The sequence below is a fragment of the Podarcis bocagei genome (genome assembly GCF_964188305.1).
Source record: "Podarcis bocagei genome assembly, chromosome: 4".
NCBI classification, from domain to species: domain Eukaryota; kingdom Metazoa; phylum Chordata; class Lepidosauria; order Squamata; family Lacertidae; genus Podarcis; species Podarcis bocagei.
The window spans coordinates 61720191-61743678 of NC_138128.1; the positions used below are offsets into that span (position 1 = coordinate 61720191).

At 40.2% G+C, this 23488-nt stretch overlaps 1 protein-coding gene across 8 annotated transcripts in view; it reads left to right on the plus strand.

The window, feature by feature from the left end:
- MGMT (O-6-methylguanine-DNA methyltransferase) overlaps positions 1 to 23488 on the plus strand; it is a 180185-nt gene that overhangs the window by 12635 nt on the left and 144062 nt on the right. For all 8 annotated transcript variants that reach the window (XM_081193096.1, XM_081193095.1, XM_081193099.1 and 5 more), the window contains exon 2: positions 5026 to 5073. In XM_081193096.1, coding sequence (XP_081049222.1) covers positions 5026 to 5073 — 48 coding nt within the window. The remainder of the gene's footprint in view (positions 1 to 5025; positions 5074 to 23488) is intronic.

Sequence of the window (23488 nt, forward strand, 5' to 3'; positions counted from 1 at the left end):
GCCTCAATCGGTTTGCCAAATAACAACACAGCTCTTGGAGCTGTGTCTAGCTGTGTGAATTGTTAAAGCATCCATGACATTTCAAGCCAGCTAAATGGCTAAGGAAAAATTATGACTCCTTACTGAGTGCCATCAGTTTTCTCAAACCAAGATTTATTTCTGTTATTTTCAGAACATGCTTGAACATCTATGTGGAGATTGATAAAAGACCAAACGTTCAGGAAATTCTAAACCCTGTATGTACAGGCCAGACAAGCAATGCCAGGCTATGCATTGTAAAAATGCCCCTGTTCTGGGTTCCAGCTATGCCGTCTTCTTCCAGGGTATGCCATTGGATTCCCCGCCCTACTCCCATATTAATTTTTTCTCCCCAACATTCAGCGCTGCTGAGAATGCTTAGTCCTCAGGGGCCTATTTTGGGAGTTCTACTACAAACTTTGGAATTCAGATTGGGAGGCATGGTGGTTCACTGGTTCAGCTCCTACTTGAAGATAGGTTTCCAAAGAGAAGCACTGGGAAACTTGTGTTGTCTGTGGGTTCCCAGAGAATCCCCATCTTGTACTCTTATGCTTTTTACATCTATGTAAAGCTGCTGGAAGGAGTCATCTGGAGCTTTCAGGCATGGTGTCGCCAATATGTGGATGACAAACCAGCTCTGTTTGTTCATATCATCTAAATCCGGTGAGGCTGTCCAGATGCCGGACCTGTGCCAAGAGATGACAATGGGCTTGATAGACCCCGAAGCTGGATCCTGACAAGTTGGAGGCATTGTTGGAGAATGGTTCTTGTGTTTACAATTGAGGAGATGGCCTGTTCTAAAAGAAGCTGAAGGTGCAGATTCATAATATAAGCATACACCTGGATTCAACTCTGTTGCTAGAGACTGAGGTTTTGAGGAATAATGGCTGGTGTTCTGGGATAGGACTGTCCTCTCAACACCAACATTTCTGCAGCTCACCTGGACTGGGCAGGGCAGCACCGATGTCAGGGCTGTGTGGGTGACTGGAGGAAACACTGGATTGACTCCACTGCTACATCCAGATAGCTCTGCTTCTCACACCTACCCTGTCCCACCCAATCCACGCCCAGGTAATCTGCAGCGATGCCAGTATCAAGAGGGCAGGCATCCCATTCCCACCATACTGGCTGCTACTGAAGAAAAGAAAGTACTTATTTGTATAGAACATAGTTGAACTAAGGAATTCATTACTGCGAGACGTGCTAATGGCCACCGACTTGGATGCCTTTAAAAGAGCTGTAGACAAATGGCTGTAGGATAAGACTATCAATTGTATTCCCTTCAGTATCAGTATGTCTGTGAATACCATGTGGTTAAAGTGTGGTGGTGCTCATGTCCTGCTTGCAGCCTTCCCATAGGCTTCTGCTTGGTCACTGACAAAGAGATGCTGGACTAAGTAGGCCTTTGGTCTGATCCAGCAAGTCTCGCCTTATGTTCCTGTAATAATACAGTGGTGCCCCGCAAGACGAATGCCTCGCAAGACGGAAAACTCGCTAGACGAAAGAGTTTTCCGTTTTGGAGGTGCTTCGCAAAACGAATTTCCTATGGGCTTGCTTCGCAAGACGACAATGTCTTGCGAGTTCCTGCTGGTTTTTTCCCCTTTCCCCCCTCTTTTTCTAAGCCGCTAAGCCGCTTATCAGCTGATCCAATCAGCAGATAAGCCGCTAATAGCGCTAATCCGCTAATCCTTCAATGGGCTTGCTTCGCAAGACGAAAAAACCGCTAGACGAAGAGAATCACAGAATGGATTCTTTTCGTCTTGTGAGGCACCACTGTACTGTATTTTATTGGAGATTGAAGGGGTGCAGATCTGTATTTTCTCACTTATGACAGTGTGCCAAGTGTGGGGACATCATAGAAGTAAGTGTAATACTTAAAGTGCCCAGTAGTCTGGGCAAGTTCATCTTTCCTGAGGCATTTGAACTGCTTTATTTATATGGAAAAAACCTGCTGCGGTTCAAAAGTATATTTTCCATAAATCAGAAGGAATGTTTATTTCTTATCTACTTGCTTCACTGTGTTCATCTATAAGCACCTGCTGCCTCCACAGCACATACTTTCCCTGTGGAAAAGTGGGAAAGCACGTGGATCTTGGTGGAATTCAAAACCATATTTTCCCTTTGATTAGTCAGCAGGAAAGCTGAAAGGGAAAAAACAACAACCTTTCTTTGAGTCCATCTCATCACTTGAGATCTAGCACTTGACCCCTGCTATTCCCACTTCTTACCAACCTGCCTTTAAGTGCTGTGATGGAGTGCAGGGAATTTCACATTTGTCTGCTAAGAGAAGCCTGAGTCTCTTCCTATGGGGGGGTGAGGTCATTAAGAGTTATTTGCTAAATAAAAGTTTAAGGCCTTTGTTCAAGTCACAAAACAAAATGCAAAGTGTTTATTAAAGTGTTTCTGGTTTTGGGTCAGATTCATATTTAAGGGTAAGTGGGCTGCAAGTGGTCACCATGCTATCCAAAAGGTATCCAGGAAAGAACTACACTATCTGTTTGAGCCATGCTGAACCAGGTATGCCTGTCACTCACCTCATTGCTTCCCTGGTATCTGAGCCAGACTGGTTGCATCACCCAGCAGTTTGGCTTTCCAATGAGTGGATTCTCACCCGGTGTGCTACCATACCCTATGAGTTGTAACCAATAAAGTTGTGGATTTAATAGCGCCACCTCATCCTACATATAGTTCTTGTTCCTGGAGACGATCTTTGTTCCATGCTGTCAGAACAACCCCTTCTCTTTTGGCAGCGTGCTGTGGAAGGCAAGAATAAAAAGGGATGATCATATACTCAGGAAAAGAAACTGCCTATCAGTTTCTTATTTTGTTAGACTCAATAATTGTACCTCTTAATGTGGGGGCGAAAAGGCATTTTGGCCCCACCCAGATACAGTGGTACCTCGGGTTACTTACACTTCAGGTTACATAGGCTTCAGGTTACAGATTCCGCTAACCCAGAAATATTACTTCGGGTTAAGAACTTTGCTTCAGGATGAGAACAGAAATCGTGTTCCAGCGGTGCAGCAGTAGCAGGAGGCCCCATTAGCTAAAGTGGTGCTTCAGGTTAAGAACAATTTCAGGTTAAGAACGGACCTCCGGAACGAATTAAGTACTTAACCCAAGGTACCACTGTAGTTAGATTTCAACATTCTGACCTGCTGTTGACAAAGATAGATGGTGTATACGTTGGGCGTGGACTTGTAACTTAGCTATTATATTAAAATACAGTTAATTATAGCGGTCAGGTGTAATGCAAACATACAAATGTTTTTGGAAGTACATGAAATAATATTGAAAAATATCTAGAGCTGTAGTTGAATATGATTAGCAGTTTTTGGCTATGTAAATTGAAATACCTTGGAATAAAAGGAAAGCGAATATAGCAAATTCAGTCTAGAAAATAATTTTTGTTTTTATAAAATGTGCCTAATTGAACAATATCAAGCAAAAGGCTCAATCAGTTTTGAAAGTGGTTTCTCTCCCTCCACCCCTACTTCATCTTTGAAATCTAGGTCTTGGCAGGTTGTACTACCTGTACTAAATTGGGTTAGCATGATTGAAAGGGAATGTAATTTCTATTCAGGCTGCTCAAAGCTCTTTATTTTTAACACACATTTAACCAAAACACTTGGGAGAAGTCCACTTCTTGTTAAGGATTCAACATCCCCACCCCTCTAATTAAGATCTGAGAATACTCCCGGTACATGTATCTGACTTAGCAAAGGAAGACCTCCAGCAAACAAAATGAAGCTAAGCTTTGCAATCTTAATATTTGGGCAGCCTCATATGAATGTGCTTTTGCATTTTATATTGATAAAATTACAAGCTGGAAGTGCACAATCCACCACCATACAAGGGGTTGTTTTTTATGCACACGTTTGTGTCTTTAGACAAGTCCTTAGGCACATGTGTTCATGTTGACACATTTTGGTTTTCATCGGCTTTGCTATGCTCACTTTTAAGGCCATGGTCCTGGGCCCACTTACTCTGAAATAAGTTCTACTTAAATAAATGGGACAAATCCTAAGTGGTAACTTACTGCAGTGTGTATATAAACACTTGGTTAAGCTGGTCACCGGTCTCGTGCTGCAAGGTGTTAAAGAAAACCTTACTGCTCTTCTGAGCTGAAATCTGGGACAGCAGAGGAGAGGTAAAATATTGTCCTTCAACAGAGGCCGGCCAATTCAGATGACCACCTAAGTTGTTATGTACACAGTATGGTAAGTTAACCATTTGTAAATGATTGCCTGTATTATCCCTTCATGGAAAGTAAACATCGCTAAAGTTGGGTTATAAGAACAACATTACTCTAAACCACTATAAAGTAGAAGAGTGAATTAAAAATATATATGTACTATGAACTTGACTCTAAATCTCCTTATTTGCAAATCATTTCAAATAGTTCTGGTGAAACTTGCTTCCTTGTAAATGTTTTTATGTCTTGATTTGCTTGCAGCTGAAAGCAGTCTTGCAAACTAAATCGTTAATAGCCATAGTAATTTATAGGAATATTTCATGGTTGTTTTTCTTCCCATATGCAAAATATCTCAGAATGCCCTTTGTGCGCATCTTGTTTAATCTAAGGAAGGAAGCAATATGTATATGGAAAAAACATGGAGTGTTTAGTAGCTACAGTACAGTATATTTTAAGCATTATTTTTACAGGCTTTCGGATGTGTCTTAAGCCTTGCTGTTATCCTGTAGATCCCTATTTTACAGGACAAGTGATGAGAGAAGTCCTCATAATCTCATTCTGTTGATTATGACTCATTGCAGATGATAGATGACCTACTGAACTGCAAAATTCCTGTTTGCTTGCAAGAAAAGAAATTTCCCATCCACTGTTTGGTACTGCATCCTCTAAAAGTCTGAGTCCTCTCTCTCTTTCTCTGTGATCTCGTATCTAAGAGGAGAAATAAGAGGGGGCATGGTATCTCTTTTAGTTGCCTATGAAATGTATGCTTTTGTATTTTTTTCTTAATGCATTTCAATTTTCCTTTCTCTTAGGCCGAGCTGCTTTGTATACTTAACATGGCATCAAAACTTCATCAAAAAGTAAGTTGCTATGGGCAGAAAATAGTGCATTTGGGTCCACACACAAAGTAATAATGTTGGAGAAGAATTCGCATAACGTAGTTGGCATCTTTCCCTAGTGTCCAGCAGTCAGTGTTAAGAATCCGGTTGACAAGATTGATGCTGCATTGTAAATCTCAGTAGCTCTGTCATGGTTCGTAACAGGCAGCAGTGGACCTTTCCGCATCACATATCTATCTTCCACAGAGCATAACCTAATTGAAGATTGCTGTATTTTTAGGGTTAACTGAGCTGTTTTCTGCTCTTCTGTGGCTAGATGAATCTTTATTTTTCTTTTAAAAACAACAACAAAAACACCACCTAACAACAAACCCTTAAACTTCAGATTCAGATTGTGAATCAAGGCATTTAACGTAAAACCAGTTATTTCTTCAATAAATCTAAACTCCGTAGAAAATTGTATTGTATAAAACATCAAGCCAAAATTGTCTAGCTGATATCTCGTTTGAGATGCAGCATCCTCTGTATAGATCGTACTTAAACTTGTACATATAAGGTACTTTTATGGTAACCTTCCTTTTGTTTTTGGTAGGTGTGCTCTTTCACTGTTTCTATACATGCGAACCATGCAGTACTCAGATGCAGTAGATACAGTCCGATTTTGGCACTGTATTTACTGGGGTAGTTTTTACCGGCTTGAGGAAAACATGGGGCTGGCTGACACACACACACACACACACACACACACACGCCCTTCCAATCACCTCCAGGAAAAACTGAATAGCCTTTAGTTACAGGCAGCCCCTGATTATTATTTTTTTGGAGGGGGGAGTGCATTCCAGATCATAGCACCTGATGGCAGAGTGTTCATAAGCCTGCCCCATTACGCCCACCCGCCCCTTTTTCTGACCACTTCTGGGTTGGCGTGATGCGTGCATGTGCAGTCACGTGTCAACTGGCCACATGTAAATTGATTGTTTCCTGTATTACATTAATTTATTTTCCTCCCAGTTGCCCCCTCTCCTCGTTTGCTTGATTACACATTTATCTTTTGATGCTATGATTTGTAATGGTCAACTTTAAATGCTTACATAGGTTGTGGATTTCCCATTTTATTATTTCCTCCTCCCCAGTGGCGTAGCGTGGGGGGTGCAGGGGGGGCCGGCCGCACCGGGCGCAACATCTGGGGGTTAGGATTAGGGGGCGCAAATCCACGGGTTAGGGGGCACAAATCCACGGGTTAGGGGGCGCAAATTACTTGCCTTGCCCCGGGTGCTGACAACCCACGCTACGCCACTGCTCCTCCCCATAGAAGCTATAAAATTTTCCTCTTTTCAGTGAGGAGAGAATGGGGGCCTGAAGAAGTGAAATGCCGTACTTGAGGCTAAACTGTGGAAACTGCACTTGAAACTGGGTAATTATGCAAAGCATACAGCAAGGCTCCCTTAAAATACAACCTGTCCTACATAGATAGACATATACTTGTGTCTGTGATAATGATGCACATTTCACTCCTTTGCTGACGAAGTTAACAAGCAAGAAGTGAGGTAGAATGCTGGTTGACATCCAAATGGCCATTCTGTAGGAGTGTTTATTTAGAGCAGGGGTCGGCAAACTCTTTGCACCACTGGGCATATTTCAAATTTTGTAATTGCACCACTAGCCCTATTGGAAAAATATGTGTGTGTTTTTCATTGTGTTTTATATTTTCTCCTTGAAAGTGGAGACCAGTTGAGCAGGGAGACCAAGGAATCCTTCAGTCAATCTTCAGTTCTTGCTCCCACACTTGGTGCTTTCACTAGGTATTTCATTTTAATGGTGGTAGGTCTATTGTGTTGCTCTCAATGCTTGGATACTATTTCTCTTTTAAGCCATGTGTACTGTATATAGAGGGACGTGGGTGGCGCTGTGGGTTAAACCACAGAGCTTAGGACTTGCCGATCAGGTCAGCGGTTCGAATCCCTGCAACAGTGTGAGCTCCCATTGCTTGGTCCCTGCTCCTGCCAACCTAGCATTTTGAATGCACGTTAAAGTGCAAGTAGATAAATAGGTACCGCTCTGGCGGGAAGGTAAACAGCATTTTTGTGTGCTGCTCTGGTTCGCCAGAAGCGGCTTAGTCATGCTGTCCACATGACCCAGAAGATGTACACCGGCTCCCTCGGCCAATAAAGCAAGATGAGCACTGCAACCCCAGAGTCGGCCATGACTGGACCTAATGGTCAGGGGACCCTTTACCTTTACCTTTTACTGTATATAGGGCATTGACAAAAATGGTGGTGTTTGCTCCTCTTCAGCTGCCTCTGTCCTTGTTCTAATTCTGCTAGGAATGGATAACTTCTAGTACCATGAATGCCATGTAAACACAGAACATGTTTTTCCTGCTTTTGTGAAATTTGAACAAGCTCTGATAGTGTGTGGTTATGCCTTATATTTCTTTCAGTGTATGATCTGACAAGTATTTTGAATAGAATTTAGTTGGGGTGCTGGTTATTGTAGGACTGTTTGTTTGAAGATGCAATATGGAAATAGGACTTATTTGTTTACAAGCAAATTCTAGTGGTTCCTTTATAGTTTAGTTTAAAGAGGAGCGTTGTTAATAGTGTTACCCATATTGCTTGGATTCTGTTTTACTGTTGTTCTTTAGTTCTAACTCTTCAGGTGTAGCTATTTTAGTATTATGGAGGATGATGGATGATGCAGGAAAGTTTCTTTTGAAGCACTTCTGATATTGTGCAATGCACTTGGGGGTCAGCTACACTTGACTGATGCATGATTTATCTGATGTCCCTGCCACTTTCTGAGATAAAGCTGCTATTTTATCAAAAATGCCAGCAACTGTGACTTAAAATTTATATGCCTTCTTTTTCAAATAATTGCTCTGATTACTTTCCGGCGTAGCAATAAAATGATAGAGGTAATTGCACACAAATGTGAGATAGCACTGAAATACAATAAAATTAACCTGAATTAGCTTGACTTGTCGATGAAGTATTTATGAAATGTATTTTTGAAATAAGAGAGACCAATATTATAGCTGGAAGGTGAGTTATTGCCTTAATGTAATACAGTTTGAAATTTAAAAAAGAGACTGTTACAGTTGAAGGTGATTGTGCTTTTGAAATTAAGTTGAAGTGATTCTTATAATTGGCAGCAATAATGCATTGCGAAGGTAATATCTTTTATTGTGTTATGCCTAGTTGCATTATCTCTTAGTTTGTTCTGACTTGAGCTGCTCGGAGAATATAAGAAATAGCCCTTTGAATTTTTGTGGATTTTGATAACAGAGCATCCTGTGAAATATTATGCAATTTTGATTATAAATCTTGCCACTCTGTTTCATGTATGAAAAACATTTTATTGGCTTAGGTTAAGCCTGGATAAAAAACCAGTTTTATTTTTATTAGGTTTTTGTAGCTTTAGGATGCACAGATATAAGAGTGTGCCTAACACATGGCCAAGGCAATCCTATACTTAAATTATTCTGGGGCTGGAGATATATCACTGAAGAACAATCTCCAAGGCACACACAGTCCATTCGGGCAAAAGTTCAACACCACCTAGGGAAAGAAAGACTCTTTTGCCAAATAACCAGTGAGGTTGGCCAAAGATGCATTCTGCCACCAGCAGCCTCCAGTGGTTCCGTACATAGGGCACAGGTTTGCAGGAACAGGAAATGGGAAGTCCCACTAGCATCAAGGAGTGAATACTCAACTTCCACATGTCTGCTTAAAAAGGGGCCCTAAGACTCAAACCCACAAAGACCCACAAAGACAAACTCCACAGAGCAGTTCCCTAACCAACTAACCACAGTCCTTAACACATGAACGGGCATCCTAGTTGTCAGGAGCACTAGTTGGGTGGAATAGCTTATGTTTCACATACTTGATTTCACAGATGTGAATCTAAGATATAAGCCCACATTAGGATAGGTAAAGAGCCATACCCAGGCACAGCTGAGGCAGTCGGGACGAGTCTGACCATTCTGGACCAATCTGACCTTTTGGCCAATGTGATCTTTCCTGTTTTTCTCTGATAGGGCAATCTTTCTGGGTGGCACCTCTATAGAACTCACTGCTCTTCGGCATCCGCATGCCTCCCTCTTCCCGTCCTCCACACTGCCTCCTGCACTCTGATGGCAGCACCTATCCTATTTACAGACTTGTATAGTGCGTTTGACTGAGCTGAGAGAGGAGAGGTCACTTCCCTGAGCCCATAAATCTCTTTCCCTGACAGCCGGTCCCAGAGTCCCATCCTAAGGCCACTTCAAGCCCAATCCCTATAGACTGGGGAAAAGGGCTACATGGCAATAAAGGTATATATGGCATAGTGAAACCTGTTATTTGATAGCACCAGAAATCCTGAAAGGGAATGAATGACACATGAATGGAAGTTGTCACTTGGACACCCCAGCGGAACTATTACTCCTTGGACTATGGTTCTATAGACACCAGTGAAAAAATATTGTGAAAACACTCTTCACATACCTCTCCATCCCGGCAAGCAACAGGCAGTGTCACAGTTTTCGTGAACACACATGCCATGGATTTGTAATATAAACACAATACAGGCAGTGACCATTTTCCATGGGGGTTCTGTTCCTGGTCCCCACACATGGCAGAGAGTGCATGGCAGAGAGTGCCCTGACCATTAGGTCCAGTCGTGGCCCAACATACTCTTTTCTGCCTCCATTCCTCCCTCTTCCGGGGTCCAAAAGGACCCGCATGTTGGCGGTCGCGCGTCAATTGGATATATCTAAAATGGTTACTGTCTGTATTGTATCTGCATGTCAAGAGTTAGGGCAATGTTTGGGAAAGTTGCACATATTTATTTATTTATGTGTGTGTGTTAAAGTTGAATATATGCAATATTTTGTTTGCAGTTGATCAGAGGTGCCATTCTTTCTCTTAGTGAATTAGTGATGAGGAAAAAACACAGAAAAAGCCTGGTATCTCTCTCTATCCGCCCGTTTACTGAATATATTGTTTTTCTATATTTAGTGAACTGATGTCATAAAAATGAAGCGATACTATTATGTCCCTACATCGGAAATATTGTTAGCTGTGGTGTCTTTTTTTTTTTACCTTGGCAATATATTTTCTTTAACACAGTCGTGTTTTATTTCAATTAATCATGCGTTCTGCCCTCAAGTGGCAAGTCTGTAGTGAGCATTGAACCATGGAATATGGCTGTCATGCTGGAGTCTACCAACAAGCATTTTTTCCTTAAGAGGGGGAATTATTATTGCTTCCGTTTTATTTTGACTTGGAGCATGTGTCTGCCTCTGACGTTTAAATGACAAATTTGACAGCTGAGGCACTTTTCTAAAGTTGGCTGTCTTTGCAGCTGCAGTGGCCCAGCATGGGATAAAGAGAGGTCGTCTTGGTAATGTAAGAGAGGCATTACTACTGAAGTTTTCAGGAGTAATGCCACCCAGAGCAAAAGCAACCATGTCACCGTTGCAAAACAACTGTGCTTCTCTGAAAAGGCATGGGATGATAACTGCCTACCTCTTTCTTGTTGACTTTTTTTAAAGCCTGGAAAAATCACATTCATCCCTACTGCATGTCACCTTAGGAGCTGGCTCTGTCCCATACCATCGCTATTCTCTCCCTCCTTCAAATATCATGAAATTACACAGCATCACAGCTTGGACCCAAAGTGTCCCTTGTGTGAATGGTAAGCGTACCCACTAGCACAAGGTTTAGTTTAGTTTTTGCCAACTGCTGATTTCCATGGGATTCTGCATTGCACTCTTTTATAGAGGCCCTTCAGATCTCAGCAGTCACTTTCCCAGGATGTGAAGAGCTCCAGGGGGAACATAGAAAGCTGACCTCTACTTAGTTGAAATGTTTGTTTATCTAGCTCTGTATTGTCTACATGGACTGGAAGTTGCTCTCCATAGTTTTGGATAAGGTTCTTTCTTAGCCCTACATGGAGATGCTTGAGATAGAACCTGAGGCCTTCTACATGAATCATTGTATTTTAATATTCTGCTGGAAGCCGCCCAGAGTGGCTGAGGGAACCCAGCCAGATGGGCGGGGTATAAATAATAAATTATTATTACATGCAAATAGTCCTTCTCCTGTACTGCAAATTGATGTGGGAAACCCCCTTGGCCAAGTGAAATTCTCTGTTTGTTTCTTGGGATCCAAGCCCATATATTTAAGAGACCTGTTTGTCTCTCCCTTACATCTGGTAGCTTCCTGGCTGCTTCCCATGCTAGACTTTGTAAAACAGCAAAAAGGAATCCTTTTTAAAAAAAAAGTTTATTACAAAATATTAAAACCGATAAAACAACCAAAACATTCACATTGACAATAAAAAAATGTAATTGAATCGTGCAGCCTTATTACATGTTTTGGAAATAATATATCTATAAATGCCAAACCAATAGGATCAATTACAACAGCAACTTGCAGTGTTAACAGCAACCTTCTTTAAACCTTGGAGAGAGTTAGTGACCTGAAACTTGATTTAAATTTGATTATTATTGGTTCATTTTTAAAAACTCGGCTTTACACAACTTGCTTAGTTTGGGACCTCAAGTATTGCAACTGTATTGTTAGCATATTGGGGCTTTGTAGGCCAGATGGGTGTTGATTTCACCCAAATAGTGAAAGAGGACTTTATTTAAACAAGGGTTCATGATCTGCATGAGTACATTCTTAACTTCACATTGCTCAGAGCCATCTGACCTGACCTAAGGCAGGTCGCAATACCACCACCGTACAAATTAAATAGCTGCTAACAAATTTTAGAATGTTAATTGCCCTAAAATATATTAATTGCCCTAAATATAATATATAAGTTTTTCTAGCATAACTTTACCCAAATCAGCTTCTTGGCTCAGTACAAGATGGGGCTATGGAAGAGTAAATTAATATGGAATGCAGTAGAGTAGATAATAGTTGAATTGTTCATAATTTTATCATTGGTATGAAAATGGGGATGATCAGTGGGTGGGGATATTAAGTTGCATAGCTTGGATCCAGAGTTCCTGTGAGTTTGCTGCAGGACCCCCAGGACTTGTTGAAAATCTGCTCTGCAGAGTTTCAGAACCCTCCAGAACAGCATGGCATGGGACGTGGGAAGCAGTAGGGATAAGAAGGAATTGATGTTCATTGCTTTTCACTCTTCCTTCAATGGGAGCCTCTGCTGGATTGCAGTCCATTTCTTGGGCAGAAGGAGCCCTGTGTTTATTCTGTTCGATTTAAACAAATAGAAATAAACAACAAAATTTTGTATTCCCCTCAAACTAGTTTCTAGTTTTGGTTTTATTTTTTCTACCTTTCTTATTCAAATATTCTGACTAATAGTATTGACAGAAATTACTTACAAGTCATACTGAATGTTTCACGACTTGGTTTCTTGGACTTTGGAAGAGTTTAGTAAAAATAGGACTGGAAGTGCTGCATTCATGGAAGAAGCATATTCATGTAACGGCATTAGAAATGTTGTACGTCAGCTGCTCATGTTACTTTCAACTCTGTCTATTGCCAGGATGAACTATTGTAATCCATTATTCTTTCGCTTTGGGCACTAATAAAGGCATCATTCTGTTATATTTCCTCTTGTGTATATATAAAGGTATGGAGATGTCTTTCTTTCTGTGTAAGTATGAGTTGGTGTCTTTGGGGAACTGACATCATTCCAATCACATGTTTTGTCTTCTCTTATGGACTCCCACAAGAAATCTATATTCAGGTATTGCTCCTTAACAGCTGGGAAGGGATCACTAATCTCTCTCTCTCTTTCTCTCATATAACCAAGTATATAGGGATTTAATCTCTTGAGCTGAGTCAACAGATAAAGATTATATTCAGGATATTTCAACTTTAATTAGTTTCTTCTCTTCTTGATATCCCTTAAAATCCATGATGGGATTTCAGTAGGTTGGGCATTGTCTGCTGTGTTGGTTCTCTGGATACTCTCTATGCTACTGAAAGATTTCCTTGATTCTTTGTGGAATCAGAGAAACAGAGTCATAGGTCTAGGTCATTTTGTGAGCCGCAAACCCCCAAGTGAATATCAAGTTAAATGTTTTAATGTCAGGTGTTCTCCAGGATCTGTTGTTTGTATATGAGTAGGTTGTAAGGCTGGTAGTTTAATACTTACTGCTGGCAGCATGCGAGGTATCATGCAGAACAGAGACGTGTGACATGGCCCTGGTGCTTAAAGTCCAAGTTGTACATGAGGGACAGGATCTGGTAAAGCAATTGAGGACTGGGTAGAATAAATTGGCAGCATTTAGCAACGAAGGGATGAAAACCAGGTAGAGCAGGAAAGGCTTTATCAGAATGGGCTTTGAAGAAGAATGGGAAACTAGGAAAGAACTTGGGATGATGCTGAAGTGTTAGATAATTCATTAGTTTTCTTCTGTATAAAGTCGAATGGATCCTATTTGCTCCTGCAGGGAAAAATAACAGTGCTACACATACTAGATTCAGGTAGGTAGCTGTGTTGGTCTGATGCAGTTGAAATAAATAAATAAAATAAAAATTGTCCAGTAGCACCAACTAAGTTTGTTCTGGGTTGGTCTCTATAAGCTTTCGAAAGCTTATACCCAGAACAAACTTAGTTGGTCTCTAAGGTGCTACTGGACAATTTTTAATTTTTTTATTTATTTCGAGTGCTACACATAAACACTGTTGTGTTGAACACAAATCTGCCCCCATGCCTGAAACTGGTTGTATTAGCCTCCACTGAAATGAAGACCTAGCTGCTCATTGCATTGTATAATTTGTAAAATATGCTTTCCCATTAGCGGTAAATAAAAATAAACAACCATCCAGAATTGCTAGACTTTTTCATTTTAAGGAAAATGATTTTTATTTTATTTTATTTTGGAATGATGATCAAGGTTTGTGAATTTAATCTCATATTACACAGAAGGCAGCTATTACTGTTAACTTATATACTACATTGCTTTCGAGTAATGTACTGATGTTAGAAGGAAACTGTTTGATGACCAGAGGCAGTGTGTTTCTGAATAACATTTGCTGGAAACCTTAGGAGGGGAGAGGGATGCTGTGCTCAGGTTGTGCTTGCGGGTTTCTCATAGGCATCTGGTAGGCTACTGTGAAAACAGGATGCTGGACTAGATGAGCCATTGCCCCAAAACTGGCAAGCTCTTCTTACCTTTTTATATTCTTAAAACTAATAGTTAGTGAAGGAGAAAAAAGTTGAGAGTATAAATATTATTTTGACTTTCAAAGAGCTGAAGGTGAAACCAAAATTTACTCTGTTTAGTTCACGTTTGGGATCATTCACTTTGCCCTCACAAAAAAGTTCCCCTTCCAGGTAGATGACTCACAAACTCAATTAGTCTAGACTTTGTGCTTTCATTATGATATAATTAATAGTTGGTGCTAAAAGATCTATAGAAGAGGTAACTGGGTAAAGTCATTAGCATAATCTATTTCTTCTGTTTTAATCAGATGTTTTAAAAGTTATTTTGCTCATTAGCAGGTTAGATTGCTTGTATTTTAAAAATAGCTAATTATCAAAGACTTCTTCATCCTGTGATAGTAACTTTTTCTTCGTTTTCAAAAGGCCTTTTGAATTTAAGTATTGGAGCACCTTTCTGTTTCTTTTCAAAAATAAATGTTTGAGGAAGATCATACTAATTTAGACACACAAATCTTGATAGAAAAGCTGGTACACTTGAGGCTAGCTTTAATATATTAAGCCTCTATTTCATTGCTCATGCATGCTTTTTTCTTCTTCTTTTTTTAAACTAGCACTAAAGCAGACATACAGATATGTATTCTTTGCAACTTAGGTATGACCAAGACTTTGTGGACCCTACATATTCCCCATCCTCTCAAAATAAATTCAGCACCAAGGAGAAAAACTGGATTCTGCAGCCTGTGTAAAATTAACCAAACTCTGCATTATTTTTTCATTTTCCATTTTTAAATCATTTTTATAATTTATTATGCATACGTCATGGGGTAATGAGCTTCATAGCTGCTGAATATGATTCCTGTCCAACTGATACCTTATTTGGTATCACTCCTGACATGTTACCAGGCATTGCCCCCACACACTCCGAGATAAATTTGCAATAATAAGGAGTAGAAAGTTATTTTTTCAAAAAAGGAAGAAAACCATTGTTTCTTCAGAAGTTCATTTCTTCAGCCAATGGCTACATTCTTTGGCTTTCTCAAGCTCATGGGAAATCTCATGAGCTTGTTAATGACAGTTTGTGTTCATGTTCTGTATAGTCCTGAAACTTGATATTTTTCGAGTAGACAATGCTTAGATATTGGTGGTTTAGGAAAGATTAAAATGAAACTCCTGCATATTGTTTTGTTGGTTTTTCTCTTGCCTTTCCAGGCTTCTATTAAACCTTAGAATGTTCAAACAAGAGTTATTATTGAGTCCTTGGTGTGTTCCCTTTACAGTGGTACCTCAGGTTAAGTACTTAATTCGTTCCGGAGGTCCGTTCTTAACCTGAAACTGTTCTTAACCTGAAGCACCACTTTAGCTAATGGGGCCTCCTGCTGCCGCCACACTACCGGATCATGATTTCTGTTCTTATCCTGAAGCAAAGTACTTAACCTGAAGCACTATTTCTGGGTTAGCAGAGTCTGTAACTTGAAGCGTATGTAACCTGAAGCGTATGTAACCCGAGGTACCACTGTATAGTAATGGAGTTGGGTCTTTGACACTTCTGCCTTTCTATCTTCCCATTGCACATAGCAAGCAGCCCCACCCCCAATTCAGAAGTCCATTGTGTTCTGCTGGCTTTATTTCCAGTAATGTGTGTATGGGATTGTAGCCTAAGATTGAGTTTCAACTGCAGTTGTAAGTTTAAGGTAAAGGGACCCCTGACCGTTAGATCCAGTCACGGGCGACTCTGGGGTTGCTGCGCTCATCTCGCTTTACTGGCCGAGGGAGCTGGCGTACAGCTTCCGGGTCATGTGGCCAGCATGACTAAGCCGCTTCTGGCGAACCCTAGCAGTGCACGGAACCGCCATTTACCTTCCCACCACAGTGGTACCTATTTATTTACTTGCACTTTGACGTGTTTTCGAACTGCTAGGTGGGCAGGAGCAAGGACTGAGCAATGGGAGCTAACCCTGTCACGGGGATTCGAACTGCTGACCTTCTGATAGGCAAGCCCTAGGCTCTGTGGTTTAACCCACAGTGTCACCTGCGTCCCTTGTCGTAAGTTTAGAATGCTGTAGAAAGCACTGAGAAAATGCATATGATGTCAGGTGTTTGGCAGGTAAAAATCAGCCAAGTGAAAAAGTGGTTTGCAAGCACAGCTTGTATCAGCAGTGCTTGCAAAGCTCTGCACATCAGAAAACCATCAGATGTGCCAAAATGCTACCTCGTGCAGCAGTGTGATGTCAGGTGATTGACTTATGGATGATTCTGCCCCTCAATTAAACTTTGCTTGCAAGCATGTGGGGGGATAGATCTAGATCTAGTTGCCACTTCTGTTTTGGGGGGAAGGTCTGAAAGATGATTTGCTACATTCAAAGCTTTGTGGTTATGGAAGTGGGAGAAAGACATTACTTGACTCAGTTACAGTACAATTATAAAAACAAAATTGCATATATAAGTTTTGCATACACCTGAAAAGGCATTATTTTGTTGCAGATTTCTTTTTCAGGCATTTACTGAAGTAAGAATTACTACATTGAAATGGAATACAAAACTAAAATAAGAAAGTGTGGAAATACTAACACTTGTTGAGAATATTTTAAGCATTACAGTTTAAGTTGGTTTTTTGGTCATGATTACAATGAAGAAGCAATTCCCTGGAGACTTATTGATTCACAATGTTTTGTTCCTTTTAAGGGGAAAAAAATCACAACCTTTTTTTGGCAAATAGTTAATATTTCGAGTCAGAGAAAAACTTTAGCGGCCGCTGAGAATTATCATTCATAGCTTTGTTCTGTGATGGAAATAAGCGTGCTGAGAGATTTTGTCTCTGTTGTATAGTTTTCTTTTTAACTAAAGTGTGTGGCGTGTATGTGAATGAAACCTCCGTCACAACCTGACGGAGGCATTGCAGCATCACTACTGTCAAAAGTGATGTTGCCCTTGAGCAATACTGGCACATCTGGATATATTTTGTCCAGAAATTCAGCTTTAGCTGAATTCAAGGCAACACATAGACTGTTTGTTCTAAGAGACCGGGGCCTGATTCTTCCATTTCAAATGTTAACCAAAACACACACTGCAACCCTTATGCATGTGTGCACTGCCTTGTTGATTCCAGCGGAAGGAGCAACTCTATGTTCTTTCTGTTAAATCAGTCACAAAGAAATGAGTCTCTGATATATGGTAGACCCAAGCTGTTAAAGCCATGGGTTTTTTTCTCCCTTCCCACCTCCAACTTAGGTTGTGTACATATTGGCATTTTCTCTGACTTCTGCGTGCTTTCCATCACTGGTGCTTGAAGCTGAGTACACATAACGTCAACCACAATCCATATCAATCCAGTGGTTTCTTGAGAAATACTCCTGTTTGATGTGCTTTACCTCAAACCACGGTTCATCCAATTTGAAATAATTTTAATAATATTTTATTATTTTTACTCCACCCATCTTGAAAATGCAAGCCGCAGTTAAGCTGAAGTGTGCACATTTCAAGCAGCTGTTGCACATGCAGAGGCCACACAGTTTCATTGAACTGGAGTTTAAGGGTGTTGCAGCCACAGTGAAACTAATCAGGTAACGCGCATCAAGTGAAGACATCCTCGCCCCACCCTGCTCTGGTGTGTACAGCAAGTGCAGTCTCAAGGCCATGAGTTTGAGCCCCACGTTGGGTGAAATATCCCGTGCATTGCAGGGGGTTGGACCTTGTGGTCCCTTCTAGCTCTGCAATTCTGATTCTAAGCTTCCAAACCACAGTCAAGGGCAATCCTCCATGTACTGGGTAGTTTAGTAGCTCATGCATGAGAATCAGTTGCTAGATCTAACTCTGAAAGAGAGGGTAGCTGCCTTCTCAGATGATTCTCTAATTCTATGAAATTCATACTGAAAGTCTGGCTATACAGCAGAGAACACTTGAAGCTGCGGGCCTAGATGATTCAGAGTAACTGAACTCTTCCAATGGCTAATTAAGAAAATTTACTTCATCACAAGAAAAATAGGTCGTGAATGTTCTAAGGTGGGATGTGGGTTTCAGAACAGGTGAATACAAAATATATTCTCAGGGTTCGGGTGGCAAAAGGAACAGTTTCGTGATATAGTCATCACATTTTTTAAATGTTGTCAAATTCACCTTGGGTTTCCTTTTTTATTGATACTTATTCAAAGATATACAAAAATACATACCCATTACAAAGTATCTTATTTATAATATACTGAGATTTTTTTTAAAAAACTACTTAGTCCAAAAGAGAAAGTCAGAAAGAAGAAAAGACAAGGAAAGGAGAAAAGGAGAAACTGAAAGAAAAAAGCAAGAGAAAGGGGAAAGAAATAAAAAAACTAAAGAAGGATAAAGAAGAAGAAAATAAAAGGACTTCCAGATCTTTGCCCTGCAAGTACATATTATATTCATTCCTTAAGATTCAACCATTCTGTGTTCTATAAACCAGTATTTTTTCAGTCTTCAAATCCAGTTCATTTTCTATTTCCTGCAAAAATGTCCATAAGAAATTTCCAGTCCTTAACAAATGTCAGTAATAAATTCACCTTAGGTTTCCATATTGCCATTTTCATTTTATAGATTAAAATTCTCTGCCTCAGGAATTTTGGAATAAAATGTTTAAATGGCTTCTGTCATGTCATAGAAAACCAAATACAGCATCATCACAGCTATGATGGGCATTTTCTGTCATTGAAATAGTGGTTTGTCTTGGAGAAAATAACCTCACGTTTGTCAACTATCCTAAGTTCTGAAGGACCTCTACCATTTTGGTGTGTATTGTTTTAGCATTTGTTCTGTGTTCCTTCTTCATTTTGTTGACTTGTCTTGCTCAGTTTCCATGTAGAAACTTTATTCATTATTCCTATAGAAAGTTGGGGGTCTGTTCTCTTGGAAGTTTAAATTTTATTGAGGCAACCAAAGTTGGATCAAAATATACTGGATTAAAATGTTCTACCTTAAATTTTTTTTTTAAATAGAATTGCTATTTTCTATGCCCTTCTACAAATATTTTCAGTGATAAACTGTGGGTGAACATTAACTTAATTTCTTCCCTCCTACCTAAACCACATAAAGTATATTTTAAAATTCCTTAGAAATAAGGTGCTATAGATCCAGAATGTTTTCCACACTCTCTGTGCAACAGCAAAGTAGAGAAAGACCTAAGAGCTGAAACCATTAAATTGAAATTGAACTTTCCTCCCGCTTTTAAGGCCTAGTCAATTATAATAGCATATCATTTTGAAGTATTTACTGTAACAAAGGCTTAAAAATGCAAAATTAAATACTGACAGTATTTAATCATATGGAAAGTACATGCTAGTCCTGGAAATATTGGCTGCATTTAGACTGAATTACTGTAGAAAGAGTAAAAAGGTGGGCATTTTATGTGTAAGTTACCAAACCCTGTGAAAGCTCGTGGGCTTTAGGTGCCTAATTTAGTACACAAAATTGAAGCGCTGGTGCTAAAGCCATGCCTACCACCTGAACCTTGGGCTAGTAAATTCAGTGCAACATCTGCATTTATGTGTTACCTCTTTTTTGGGGTGTGTAATCTGGAGAACTTTAGCCCTCAAAGGGGCACCGTGCCATTGAGACATACAGTGGTACCTCAGGTTACATACGCTTCAGGTTACAGACTCCACTAACCCAGAACTATTTTTGCTTCAAGATGAGAACAGAAATCGTGTTCCGGCGGCACGGCAGCAGCAGGAGGCGGCCCCATTAGCTAAAGTGGTGCTTCGGGTTAAGAACAGTTTCAGGTTAAGAACGGACCTCCAGAACGAATTTAGTACTTAACCTGAGGTACCACTGTATATGCTTTTTCAAAGTCACAGGAACAAGCCTGGAAAATGGAAAGCTATTTTTTTAATCAGAACGTTAAGTCGTAAATCATCCTAATATTCTCACAGATAAACCTTCTGAAATGAACATTTTTTTGTTATTTATTTATTTATTAATGACAAAGAAGATTTAATTCTGTTGGCTAAAAGTGGCACTCCAGTTTTTTTACACATAGCATTTAGCCATAATGAGCTATGAACATAGCACTCTGTTCTGATGAATTCATTTGGGTATCAACTTCAGTAGCAAAGTTATAGGAGTTCCTTTTTGCTGGAGAACCAATTTTAGGCTAATTTCTTTAGTAATATTTGTAAGTACTGTAATGGAAAATGAGAGCACAGGTAGCATTCATACATTACCTAATCAGAATTCCTCAAATGGTTCATTTATATAAACCCAGAATGAAGATAAAAGGCAGTTTATTTAGATAAGGTTTGTCGTTAAAGGATCTCTTTTAAACAGAAATTAAAAGGAAGCATTTCAGAAATAGCCAATTTAGAAATTTAATATAGATTAATATTATGGAAGCAAATTTTTGGCAAAGTTTGCCTCTTCACCTGATGATTGCTCGTGCTTATGACACATCTGTTTGTTTGCAAGAGCACTGTTCTCCCTAGTTGCCACCCCCACCCACCCTGCAGAAATTAGGCCTAATGGGGGGAGCTCCTATTTGCATGAGGGGGTTGGGGAACTGCAGCAGGTTGCGGTGTGTAGGATGGGTAGGCCTATACGTTGGTATACATCATGCATAGAAAAACTAAGGCCCGGGGGCCGGATCCAGCCCAATCGCCTTCTAAATCCGGCCAGCGGACGGTCCAGGAATCAGTGTGTTTTTACATGAGTAGAATGTGTCCTTTTATTTAAAATGCATCTCTGGGTTATTTGTGGGGCATAGGAATTCGTTCATTTCCCCCCCCCCCTTCAAAATATAGTCTGGGCCCCCACAAGGTCTGAGGGACAGTGGACCAGCCCCCTGCTGAAAAAATTTGCTGACCCCTGGTATATATTATATATATGATAATACACTCGGTTCTCCAAGTTCCAGTTGATGTGCAGCACAGTATCTTTCTCATGAAAAGGCAAAGTTTGGAGAAATCTCAAGGTTCACAGAAGTAAGTTTTAAATGGAAAAAAGCTCTATTGAGCATTGTAGCTTAAATTCATAAGGCATAATAATATTGAGGCGTTAGCAGATGCATATTGTACGTACACAATTGGTGCAATAGCTATACCATGTTCAATTGAAACAGCAGTTGATAACTAGTGTTTGTAAGCATACATAGTTGTTGTATGAAGTTGTAAAACTATTTATCGTTGTAATTCTAAATATTTAAGCCTGTGCTGACTCTGTATTCCTTCTCCCCTTCCCCCATTATAAACATAAATTTTGCAGAGAACTAGCCCCAGACTAGTGGGGCTACTGGCTACCTAAATCCCAAAAATAAAAGTGCTTCCTGGGTGGTGGAGCAGGAAACACACAAATAGGCCCTCAGCTGATTGCTAAATGAAGAGCTGTGCTGCCTTCCTGGCCCAGAGGTCTTTGTCTGCTGTGTTCCGGATCCGATGTGGAGGGAAGAATGTTTTTGCTGAAGCAACTGTTCTTTATCAAGGCCTGAACCACCATTGGCATCTGCAAGAAGTTGCTTCTCTTCTAGATAACCAGAATCCACATAGACACAACTCTATGACTTTCAGAATTTGTGTTTGAGTTTGCTCTCCCCTCCTCCGCCCCATTATTTTTCCTCACGTGTCATGTCTTAGATGGTGAGCCTCCTGAGGGCAGGGACTGTCTTAGTGCTGATTTTTATAAGCTGCTCTAGCAGCCACTTTGGCTAAAGGGTATAAATGCCTTACATAAAAAATATTAAAAAGTAATATAAAAAGTAAGGTTCTAATTTCTTGGCACAATATTTATGTACTTTACAAGACTTTGCAATAGCTAATCAATCCTTGCTTGCTTTGTAAGTAATTTTCTTGCCATGTCCCTTGTTTTACTAGTGTACGTAAAACTGATTCAGAATTTATATACAAGAATTAAGACATCTTGTAGCTGACAAACATGTAACAGAGTGCAGTCATTTCTTACTCCAACAGGTTGCAAATTTGCTAAATGATGGCAGGATTAGCCTAACTTTAGTGTACTACAGAGAGTAAGATTCTGGGATGGCATGACACATTTTAAGCTGATGCTTGCCAAGACATAACAGTTTAAAAACTGACATTTGTGCTCAAACCATACTGCCACAGTCCTTACTGCTTCATGACAAACTGTCACTCTGCAGTACTGTGTCTAGTTGGTGGCTGTAAAATTATCTTGTTTTATGTTGCAGGGGCTAGTATACTGTTGACAGTGCCCAGGAGTAAGACAAGCCTGTGCCTTATGTGTATGATGGTAGCTGAAAAGTGTCTGTTCTCAAATTCTATAAAAGCAAGGTGCCAGACAAACCCAGGATGTGTGCCTTGTTTTCATGTTGTATGTTAAACTTACCACCCAAAACAACCCAAACAATAGCTTTTTTCCGTTTTGTATATTTGAGAATGTGTTTAATGGGATCCTGCTGCAATCAAGAGGGTTTTATGGCAAAGACTAGCAGTCATTCACTAAGCTGTTAAAATAATATTTTCAAACATTTCCATTTCTCAGGGAGCACAATTACCGGTACTAGCTTTTGTTAGGAATGGGGAAATTGGATAGGACAAAAAAATCTAATATGCTGTAGGAACTGGAAGCAACTGTGTTGGTGGGCTGAGGATGGGAAAGTCAAAAAAGAGGTGTTCTTATTAACGGCAAGTATCTGAGGGCAGTAATATAGGTGTTAGGCACTTACATGGACCTCACACAGAGCCCTAAGGTAAGTGGAAGGAAGCAAGGCATTCTGGATGAGCAGGGTGCTGTTTATGAGCCTTGTGGTAGAGTAAGCAAGAGATTTGTTCACCATAGTCCTCTAGTAACCCATTAATAAAATGAGCTGGGAGCCATGTTTTCCACCCATGCTATTGCCTTATTTAAAATACTTTTAAAAATGTCTTGTTTACAAGAATAACAGTCTTAAAGATGAACGTGATGATATGTGGATCTTTCTGTGGACTAGGGTCCATGTCATTAGGTACAGTCCATCTTGTAGCTAATTAAAGTGGTCTCTAGTCCACAAAAGCTTTATGGTGTGCCATAAGACTCTTTTTGCTGCCACAGACCGATATGGCTATTCCTCTGGAATCTTTTACACAGTGATTTATAGTAGAGAGTTCTTGCGGTGGAAGGAGTAACCCCGAGTTGTAGCTGGATGGCTATAATTTTAAAGAGTGTGGACACATCATTTATAGGCAAAGAGCCATCTATGACCACTGCAATGGCCCTTAAACTGTGGGGGCCAAAACACCTGGAAGTGGTATGCTAGATTCCAGGGTGGGGTAGGAGGATCATTCCTACTTTTTACCATTGAATCCTCATTGGTCTACACTGGATTTGAAGGTGTGGCTGCTCT